Raw genomic sequence first — 11,829 nt, forward strand, 5'->3', positions numbered from 1 at the left:
CTTCTAACTAAACGTTTTACCTAATCCAAGCGTACACTTTCTTTGAGTTTAATATATTCTCTATTCACTCGTTCGCCTCAAGAATTTTTTTTCCGTGTAATACTTTCTCAATCATAAATGATGAGAATGTAAAAAGGTTTTTTTGTTCGATTACTTATGTGTTAAAGGGAAGGATTAAACCTATAAAATAATAAAAACGTTGAAAATTAAAATTTATATCGGCTGTTTAATCGAAGGTCCAAATTTTCGACCATTTTTTCAACAGTTTCGACCCCAAGAAAATTATTTAATAACCCGATACCTTTAAACTTTTAGGTATATCCTTCCAATAGTACCATAAAGAGAAACCCCTGCAAATTTCAGCCTAATCGGCCCATAACGTTTTAAGTTACAGCACGAACAGTTTTTGAAAAGACAATTTCGAGATAATCACGTTTAAAGATTCGTTACAGTATAACTTTTAGGTTTAGTGACTTGCCGATCAATCGGCGATTCCGGGTCTCGTAATAAACGCAGTAAACGTAGTGGCGCAGTAATCAGCCTTCCCAGAATTTTTGGGACGAAAAAAAAAAAATATATATATATATATATATATACATATACAAACCTACTGTGAAAGAAACATTGCTCCGACCCAAGCGCTCCGAATACCTGATTAGTGACGGTATGGGGACTCTTACATTTTCGACAATATCTCCATAAATATTTAATATTTTCCTTTTTACAGTATTTTTTAAACATATTATACATTCAAAATACGAACAAAAAAAATCGATTTTTGGAAATTCTAAAGGTATCTCCCCCCTTAATAGGAGAAACTTGATTAAAAGTCAGTTGAAACTTGGTACCAAGTTTAAATTTCAAATGATGAATGAATGATGAACAAAGAAATATGTATGTGCGACTTTTGTTTTCAATGCTATATTGGTTGTCGAAATATGTACGCCTGCAATTTCTGAAAATTTGAATTAAGCAGTCTAAAAAATTATCATTGTAAGCGACGTTATATAAAAAAATGGACAAAGTAGTCCATGTTGTCTGCTAACCGAGAAAAACAGGAAATAGCCGGGAATACAAATTCGAGGCGGGAAACACATTTTAAGTTTTGTATAATTTCAATTTTTTAATATATATTTCAAAAAATGTTGAAGGAAACAAACGTTTTTAAAGATTTCGAAACTTTTTAATAATTTTGAAAGTTTTCAAGAAAACAAGTTTTTTTTTAATTCCTAGGGAAATCATGAATTCTTTTTTTTTATTTTGCAAAATATGTACATTTTCAAAGAAAATTTAAAAATATTCCTAAATCTTTTGAATAAAATTTGAAAGATTTTAAGGAAATTTTTTATTTTTAAATATATTTTTAAATTTGAGAAATAATTCGAGTCAATTTAAGATATTTTTTTAAATTCTTTTCTTGGTCTTTAAATTTCACCGTTTCGGTTTAATTCGGTTAATCATTTATTTGAGTATTCAACTATTTTGTTGAGAGTTAAACTATTTTTTTTTAAGCTCAATCTTTTTCGTAGGAAATTAATTTTCTTGTTTGAGAGTTCATCTTTTTGTTGGAAATTGAATTAATTGGTTTAAAAATATTTGTCTGGTTAAAAATTCATATTGGTTAAAAATTCAACTATTATATTGCAAATTTGTCTTTTGGATATCTTCAACTCTTTCTAATTTAAAATTAAAATATTTTTTGAAATAAAAAAATTTAATTTTTTAAAATGATAATCCATCATTTTAGTTGAAAATTTATCATTTTTATTCAAAATGTAACTATATTCCGTTTAAAATTCCAATGTTTTATTTAAAATTAACCTTTTCGTTGAAGATCCATATTTTTGGGTTAAAAAATTTAACTATTTTGTAGAAAATTCTTTTTTTTTAAGTTCATCTTTTTTTATTAAATATGCAACTGGTTAAAAAATAACCATTTTTGGTTAAACATTTAACTGTTTTGTTGCGAGTTCGTCTTGTTAAAAAATACTTTAAAGCTTGTAAAGATTTCAAACATTTTAAATAAATTGTAGCGATTAATTATTGATAAATAAATATTAATTTTTTTATATTAACTATGTTTAAAACACGTATAATAATTATAACTAAATTGTCATATTAAAAGATTAAATATGTTTTGTAATTACTTTTCAATAATAATTAACAATTAATTAATGGCTAAAGAAAATTAATTAAAAATCATACCTAAGAATATTTTATTGATTAGAATACCATAAATAGTTAACCAAATATATGTTCATAAAAAATAGCAGCTATCATGAAGCAAACCTGTGCAGATAATTAAGACATTGAAATTGTACTAATTGGTACTCGACACCATAAATTACAAAAATATTATTATGTTTAAATATTATAAGATATCACTATACATTAGATTACACACAGGAAACTTATTGTTTCACAGACCAATGTTTTTTTGTAAACTGTTTAAATTTAATAAAAGTATTAAAAAGTTTTTAATAAAATAAAATAAAGAAATTAAATATAAATAAATAAATATTTATAAAAATAGAATTAAATTTATTTAATTTTGTATAACATGCGTCATTCTGTAATAATTTGTTATAATTTAAAAATTTAAATTGAATCATGATTGTAATTTCAGTTGAAAATCACCTTCAAATTTATTTATTTTTCAAATAAAAACTTCAAGTAGGACAAAAATAAATAATTCTCCAAGGTACTCAACTTAAAAAATTCTTTTGTGGGACGAATCTGAATGTCTGAACCGAATATAATTTGAAAAACGCCTGCAGGTCGACTGCATCTGTTTAAAACATATATGAGCAATCTGATTGGCGAATTACATTCTAAAGTTTCATTTAAATTTTAAGTGAAAGCGGAACATTCGTAACATAAATAATTCAACTCTTATTTATTATATACGATTCTTCAAGCAATTAAAGTTTTTTTGAATTTTTAAATATTTATAAAAATATTAATTATAAACTTAAAATTTGTTTTCCTTGTGTAAGAAATTGCTATCCTTCTAAATAAAAATATTATGTTTTCGTAAATGATTCAGAACTACCTTACAGAAATTTAAACGGGTATTTTCCATTATTTGGTTTCCTTCGTGTTTTTCAAACTTTTTTCTTTGCGTCACCAATTATGACTAACTTTCAAACACTCAGAAGTTTTTTGGGAGAGTACACGCGTCATTTAGAACACCCCGCGAATCTCTTTAACGTTCTTTTTCGTGGTAGTCTTGAATGAATAATCCGATGATAGATTTTAGAAGAAATTTGAAGAAGATTAATAAAAAAACCCTAATAACTTTGAAACTCAAAAACCAAATTGGAGTATTTAATATTTTGCCCCTTTCGGAATTTGGTTTATTTACTACTCTCTATATTTCGAAAACTTATAAATTTACTTAACCGTAAATTAAAAACTTACAAACTATTTCAAAATTAATAACATTTCTGTCGTCTCAAAACCCGACGTTAGAAACTAAATAATCTGAATTTAAAATTCTAATTTGAAAATTTTTAAGCATAAACATTTTAAAAATTTTATTTTTAAATTCAAAATTTAAAAAAGTGTATATTTTGAAATTTAATTTTAAAAATTTTTCCGTCCTCATTGAAAATAAGTAGATGTAATTCAATAATTTCAAGAGTAAAAATATCAAATTGAGAGCGTTGAAAATGTAGTAAGTATATTTTGAAATATTAATAATGGTTTGTTGTTTTAAATATTAATCGTTCCAAATCCTACAATTTTGAAAGGAAAGTGCATGCTTCAAAATCAAAAAATGTTCATTGAATATGTGTATATGAAAAATATGATCATTTATCAACTAACAACCAGCAAACAAAAGAAGCAGAATAGTAATCTTTTTTTCTGAAACACTTGATTATTTTTAATTGAAAAGTATACTATTAAATTCGCTTTTTTTGGCATAACAATTTCACAATTTGGTTTTAATTTGTTTTCTTTTTTGACTCAAAAATCTTTCTTTGTTGAAATTTCGTCTTTTGCGTTAGACTTCAGCGATTTTGGATACAAATTCAACTGTCTGGTAGAAACATATTCTGTTTTGGTTGAGAATTCAACTACTTTGTTGAAAATTTGTCTTTATTTGTTGGATTCTACTGTTATTTTATTTAAAGTCAGTGTCTTTTTATGTTGAAAATTTAACCGCCAGCTTGAAAATGGAACTACTTTGTTAAAAATGATTTTTCCTGTTTGAAGATTCGTCTCTTTGGTTAAGAATTTTACAATTTTGTTTAAAAAAATTTTTTCTAGTTAATTTTTGAACTGAAAATTTAATGATTGCGATTTTAGTTGAAAATTTATCCTTTTTTTTTAGAAAATTCAGCCATTTGTATGAAAATTAACTTTACTAACAAAAATTTATATTTTCGGGTTAAAAATTTAACTGTTTTGTACAAAAATCGCCTTTTTGACTTGAAATTTCCACACTTTGGTAGAATATTAAACTATTTGGTTGAAAAGTTAACTGTTTTGGTTTAATGTGGACTTTTCGTTAAAAATTCATATTTTTGGGTTGAAAAATTAACTGTTTTGTATAAAATCAGTCTTTTTGGTTAGAAAATTTAATAAATACTTCGTTTTTTGTTGTTGCTATAAATCTATTTTTTAAACTGAAAATTTAACTGTTCTATTTTTTATTAAAAAATAATCCTTTTTTGTTGAAAATTCAGCTATTTGGTTGAAATTTCATTTGTTTCGTTGAAAATTCGTCTTTTTGGAAGAAAATTAATCTTTTTGTTGAAAATTCTGAAATTTTAGTAGAAAATCAACTATTTGGTTGAAAATTAACTTTTATTTTAAAAATGTATATTTTCGGGTTGAAAATTTAACTGTTCGATTTAAATTGAACTTTGCCGTTGATAATTTAACTATTTTCTAGAACATTCGTCATTTTGGCCAGAAAATTCAAATGTTTGGTTGAAAATTTGCTTTTTTTTGTTGCTAAAAATTAATTTATTAACTGAAAATATAACTATTCTGATTTCGCTTGAAAATTGATCTTTTTAGTTGAAAAATTTTCTGTTTCGTTTAGAATTCATGTACTTTGTTTAAAATTTGTCGTTTTTTGTATAAAGCTCATATATTTGGTTGAAAATTTATTTTTTCTAAATTGAAAATTAACCTTTTTGGGGGAAAAATTCAACTACTCGTATTTGGTTAAAAAGTTAACTGTTTGGCTTAAAGTAGACTGTTCAGTTAAAAATTCATATTTTCGGGCTGAAAATTCATCCGTTTTGTAGAAATTCGCCTTTTTGGTTAGAAAACTCAACTATGTGGTTGAAAATAAAATTATTATTTTTAATTCTTATTTTAGGGTAGAAAATTCTACTGTTTTGTAGAATCGTCCACTTTGGCTTGAAAGTTCAAATATTTAGTTGCGAATGCAACTGTTTAGTTGACCTTTGTTTAGCTGAAAATTTAAGTATTTGGTTGCAAATTCATGTTTCTTGGTCAAAAATGAACTTTTTCGTTGAAAATTGATCTTTTTGGGGCTTTTGAAAGAAAAAAGGTTTTCCAAAAGATTTTATTTTTGGCTTGAAAACTCAATCTTTTTCTTGAAAATTCTACTTTTTGAATTGAAAATTGATCTCTTTTGGTAAAAAATGAATCTTTTTTTTCCGAGAAAATTTTTAAAACAAAGTTAAGACGACAATTATTGTAAAAATTATTTTCGATCAAAAAGGCTCAAATATATTATGAATCCAAAAATCATTTTTTTTTATACAGTGAAACCTCGATAATTCGAACCTTTATAATTCGAATTTTCGATAATTCGAACTTTTTTTTGGCCCCGGCTGAAACCTGATGTTTCCCATGTTAATATTTCTCGATAATTCGAAATTCATTAATTCGAATTTTTCGATAATTCGAAGAAAATTGCTTGCCCCGCCGTGATGATAACCTCTATAATTCGAAGTACAGCTGATCAAAATTTTCACGTTTAATTATGATTTTTTTTGGCATTATAATATTAACTGAAAAAACATTTTCACACTGCCCGCATCGATTGCACTTCAAGGGAAATTCATAATACGTTGTATGGGACTCGAATTATCGAGGTTTTGCTGTATATGCAAAAAGTTCAACTTATGCACAATACTGGGATAGAAATACTTTAAATGTTTTATGAAAAATTATCATATTTCTCCTGTTTTGAGATAATTTTAGCATGTTAAGTCTAAAACTAAAAAAGTTTCCTCTGAGAGTAAAAAACCAGTATTTGTAATCGGATCATATTTTTATTTTTCATTTTACGAGGTGTGCATGTTTATTCACACCTACAGTGATATAATCATTATAATCGATTTGGATCACTTGTACGCGTATCGCGTCGCGTCGGCGCGCTAATAACGTATGTACGTAAGTTAATTAGCTGGCTACCAATGACGCATTTCCATTGGGGGGACAATCGCGCCGCCTCTTTTTGCTTCCACTACATTCACATAAACATATCGAAACACCAACGCTTTTGCAATATCGTTGAAATGATCAAAAGTCCAGCGATTCAGTACTTCCAAGGCATCCTCGGGATCAGAAGCTCCTCAAGTTTCCGTCCATACTAATTGAATTTTTAATCTTGCCACCAATGCTAGTGCAAAGTGCAACAAGTTTTTACTATATTAGTAATTTCTACAATTTTTGAATAGAAATTAATTTAAACTATGTGGATTTAAAACAAAAAGATTTACAAAAACTTTTGCCAGAATCCTTCCTGGGGTTGTTTAATGAGACCACTTTGAGAAATAAAATGTAATAATTAATCTTGGATTAATATCAACGTAATTCATGCACGTAGTCCTCTGAGAGTGTTGTGATCACAAGGAAAATGGCGACTTGAAATTCAAGTATAATTTCTCAACCAAAGAAGCCAAATTATCCATCATAAAAGATTAATCGACATTTAATTACAAGCAGGATTTGGAAAGTTCCTCTTCAAACTTGGACGCAGTTTGAAGTTTTGAAAGGAGAAGAGCAGAGTTTTGTTTTTGCTTTGTTCAAAATTTGTTTCTTTTTATTATTATAACAACTCTGGAGAGTCTCAAATTATTGTTGAAAGCGATGAAGACAACAATTGTAAATAATCGGTTTTGCGAGGGGCCCAGTCCGGATACGAAACTCGACGTGTGAGGTCAGAAGCGATTATAAAGTGGCACACGCGCTTTCCATCGTCTCCAAAGCAGCGACAGAAGAAGAGGGCTCAATACCCGAAACGTAGGTGGGACCTGGAAGTTCAGTCCTCCGGAGGATGTCGTTTGAACTGGGCGAGTTTAACGATAACATGCAGGTTGTCTCTGTTCAAAATGGTATCAAGAAAGAATATTGTCTTTTTCTACTCCTCGAAACGAGTCGTCTGACCTAGAAAGTGAATCCATTCGAAAGAGAAACATCACTGACGAATAATCAGTCGTTCAAAGTCACCCGGAAGTGTTGAACCGACCCGAAGACTTTTTCAAATCCCGCGGATATTCCTTCTGGTAATAAAAGAACTAGTTTGTGCTGCGAGTGAGCAAAATCAATTTCTCGAATCAAGAACCTATAACTACAATATTAAATTTGGAAGAGTAGTTGACTGGAAGAATTCATAAAAATGCAGGAAGCGTTTGAGAAAGTGATACCAACGATCGTTTGTACGAGAGTGAACTTTGGGGAGAATGGTTTGCATACTGATGAGTTTGATTGTGAGAGGAGGTCGAAAAATAGAAGGATAGCGAGATCTCGAGCGAGAAGAAGTTCGAGGAGATTATCTATTAATATAAATCGATCTTCATCATCATCGAGAAGCCCATCACCCTTATCGAGTTCACCAAAAGTTAAATCTTCCCAGGAGGATTTGATGAGGGCGGAAGTGAAAAAGGAAACGGAAGTGGTGGTTCCATTTAGTCCCGGATATCGGGAATATCTTCAACTATTGAACGTGCCATCTTCAGGATTTTCGCAAAATTTAGAGTGGAGCGAAAACAGTGGAGATGATCTAAGTTCTGAGTGGGATTCTGATCAGTCGGGGAGATCAATCGATCTTGCGAATGTCGATGACGCAAATTCGAAGGTAATTTAATGCGTGAGACTCGTTTGGTTGCGTATTCGAGATCTTTAGGTCTCTCGGGGTTTTGAAGAACGGTTTTATTATTAATTGATTCTTTAAAAATATTCGATTCTGGGAATGAAATTGTGTTTTATTTGATTTGATGCAGCGATAAATTATCAATTTACTTGATATAGAAACAGGGTCACAGTTTTTCCTGTATTTTTCTGCGTTTCCCATTTTTTAAATTCCCAATTGTTTGTTTTGCATCTACAAAATTATTATATTTAAAAGGAAAATATGATACTGAGTAGTTAAAGCTTTTTTAACTTACGAAATTATCTATTATAATTAATATTTAGAATTGAATAATTTCTAAAGGTAAAATATTTTTTCGCTGAATCTATACAAATTAAAATTTTTTAAAGTAAGTATAAATAAAGTACGATGGTCTGTTATTGAAGTTTTTTTAGTTTAAATTTCAATAGCGATTTCCATTATGTTATACATATTATAAAAATTATTGTTTGATTAAAACAAAATTTAAACAAGAATTACAAGATTTATACAACTAATTTTAATGATATTTTTCGATTGAACACAAATTTAATAAGTTCTAGAATTTAAGCAATTTTCAAAAACTATTAACATTTCGGCAAATTCAAGCGCATGCTCAGAAAATGATTTGGTTCAATCAACCAAAATTTTGTTGGTATAACCATATAGTATGGTTGTTATGTGAACAACAAAATATTTATTTTGACCAAATTTTTTAGTAGCTTCAGCATTTGGTTGAGTCAATCAAATATTTTGTTAAATAATCAGAAATTTATTTGACTGAACCAAATTTTAATGTATATCTAGGAAAACAGTTTTTTGCCGATTTGGCCCCAGACAATTTCTTTTCTGAATGCAGTTTTAAGTAGATGTTGAATTCATTACATATAATATTTAATTAATGTAAAGATTTATCAAAATTGAATGAAACCTCTTCCTTTTAATTTTTCTTAAATGAAGAAACTTCGTACATTTCAATTTTTAAATATTTATAGAAATATTTCAGATTTACAGTTAAGAAGAATTGCGAAAGTGACCGTTTTTCCAACATAGGTATCTTGTGTTTATGGATTTTTAAATAGCTTGTGTTTTTAATATGAAAAAATAAAAATGCAGTGTCGTGAAAACGCATGTTGCGCGCGTGTATATTATTTAGACGGGCTGCCCAGTTAAATTAAATTATTAATTTTGTTTTCATTTATATCCAAGGAATTTCAAATTATTTATACTTCTTTTAATGGATTTTTACGATTTCAATGGATTTTAACAAATTTCTAAAGAATTTTAGGAAATAAATTTAATTTTATTTAAAGGAATTTCTACGGATTTCAGGGATTTTAAGGGATATGAAGAAATGTCATAAAAAGTGCAACAAATTTGATATATTTTAAGTTATTTCAAAAGATTTCAAAAGATTCCAAAAATTTCAAGAAATTTGAGAGATTTTGTGTTATATCTTTCCAATTTGTTGTGAAAAATTCCCCTATTTCCTCTTTTTGGGCTTTGAAGCTTGTAGATAGAATTCAGTTCTGATAATTTTTCTATTTCGAAACTTTAAACGTGGTTTTAATTCAAAAGTTTTTAAAATTCGTTTTTCGGTTGTCTCCAAGTTTTGATCTTTTCCAAAATCTAGGATTTTTATTTGGCTTAATTAAGTTTGAAATTCCAATGAAGAAATGAAATTTAGATTACTTAAATCAAAATTCAAATTCTTCTTTAACATCCAAAATTAAACTCTGATAAAAATTCAAATTTAATCATTTTTGGTTGTTGATAGCACCACTAGATTTTTTAGGTTTCTAAGAAAAAATGTTTAAATTTGAAACTTTTTCATTCAAATGTTTCCAGCAGTTTAAATATTTTTTAATTTTAAAACTATCAAAACTTCAGCTTTTTTAGAGAAAAATATTCAAATCTTTGTTTAATTTACCTTATTTTACCTTATTTTTTTACCTTATTTAATATTTTAATTTACCTTATTCAAGTGATAGAATATTTCAGTTTCTGTCGCCTTAATTCGACGTTTTACCAAATGTGGTTTCTTATGAAATCTAGACTCCAATTTAAGGAATTACACATTTAAAAGCTTTTAGGTTAAATATTTTGTTATTCTTTCAATTTTTCAGTTCGTAGTTTTTCAGATTTATTTATATAATTGACAAAGGAATTGCAATCGAGACATTTTTTAATTTAAGAACTTTTTGGTTTTCAAATTTTATCATTTAAATCTGATAATAAAGGTTCTGCAAACAAAATATAATTAAACTCTAGGGATTAGGATTTCCTTCTTTAAAACGAATGAAAAATATTTTTAATTAAATTAAATAAAGTCGGGAAATGAAACATTTGTTTTATTTTCTTCAAGACTTATCTATTCATATCTGACATTTTAAAAATAGAATTCTGCTGTCCACAGTAACTACTGGCGTAAAGCTTCTTTTTTTAGTGATAAAGCGTTTAAAATTGCACGATTGAGAGCGTCATAACGATTAATTTTTTTATTCTTATATCTTATGATGGTGCAAGTTCAAGTTACACTTAAAGTTATAAATAAAAATGTCACATTGTTATTAAATCAGCGTACTAACCTTACAGATTAGCATTTTATCAGTATTAATTCGCGACAGAAAATTTTAGATTTCACGAAAACTACTTTCAACTTCGGCTCTCTATTCAGAAGATTATTGTTTAAAGTCAAAGGGTAATTAATTGCGAATAATTTAATAGATCGAAATTTGAAAAAAAAAGCAAATTGATTGGTTAAATTGTATCGTATTAATTGTATGATGAAGACGTAGGAGTTTCTTTTTCTACTGTTTTATTATTCATTGAATAATTAATAAATAATTAGCAGTTATCAAACCTTGTAGAAAGTTTAATTCAATTCTAAATTACTTATTTTATTTGTTTCAGACTTCAGGATGGAGGAAGCTCAGAAATATTGTTCACTGGACGCCCTTCTTTCAAACTTACAAGAAACAACGTTATCCATGGGTAAGTTACAATTTTTTTTATTTATCTGTAAATTCTTTTGAATAATATTTATATATTTAGAATTTTTAATTATAAAAATGTGGGTTGTAAAGATCAAACAGAAGCATTAAATATATTAGACTTTAACTCTTAAACGGCCAAAACGCCACTACCGGTATACTGCTTTTCAACGGCCAATAACTAAGACTATTCGACACTAGAAAAAATTAAGACACATATATTTTTATTACTTAAGATCTCCTCTTTCCGACGGTGCCAATGAAATTCCTCAAAAAATTTACTTATCCCAAAATGCAGTTTAAACAACAAAAAACGTGATTTTTCGTGCCTATTTTTTTTTTTGTGAACCATTTTCCAAATCTTTTTGAGTCTGTAATTAATCTGGAATCTCACTAATGGGTGGAATAAATGTCTAAACTTTGAGAATCCATGGTTCAAAGATCGATTTTTCGTTTGAATATTTTCAAAATGGCGTCTTAATGGCAAAGTTTTTGTGAAAACATTCATGAATTTTTTTTACAATAAACGATGCGCTTTTCGGAAAAATCATCAAGAATAAAAAGTTCTTGTAATCAGCCAAGGAATACGCCTGAATTTTGCTCAAAACGCTCCCGAAAAATTCAGGCGTATTCCTCGGCTGATTACAAGAACTTTTTATTCTTGAGAAATTTTCCGAAAAGCGCATAGTTTTTCAATAAAAAATTTTCATAGTTCTAAGCATCGTGTAAGAGTAA

At 27.7% G+C, this 11,829-nt stretch overlaps 1 protein-coding gene across 5 annotated transcripts in view; it reads left to right on the forward strand.

The window, feature by feature from the left end:
- LOC117174566 (inositol-trisphosphate 3-kinase B) overlaps positions 1-11,829 on the forward strand; it is a 157,529-nt gene that overhangs the window by 133,619 nt on the left and 12,081 nt on the right. For 4 of the 5 annotated variants that reach the window (XM_033363787.1, XM_033363788.1, XM_033363789.1 and 1 more), the window contains one exon: positions 11,015-11,095. In XM_033363787.1, the coding sequence (XP_033219678.1) occupies positions 11,015-11,095 (81 nt within the window). Of the gene's footprint in view, positions 1-6,558; positions 8,069-11,014; positions 11,096-11,829 lie in introns of those variants that run through there. The other variant, XM_033363790.1, reaches the window with a different exon arrangement.

Source organism: Belonocnema kinseyi, chromosome 6 (genome assembly GCF_010883055.1).
Source record: "Belonocnema kinseyi isolate 2016_QV_RU_SX_M_011 chromosome 6, B_treatae_v1, whole genome shotgun sequence".
NCBI classification, from domain to species: domain Eukaryota; kingdom Metazoa; phylum Arthropoda; class Insecta; order Hymenoptera; family Cynipidae; genus Belonocnema; species Belonocnema kinseyi.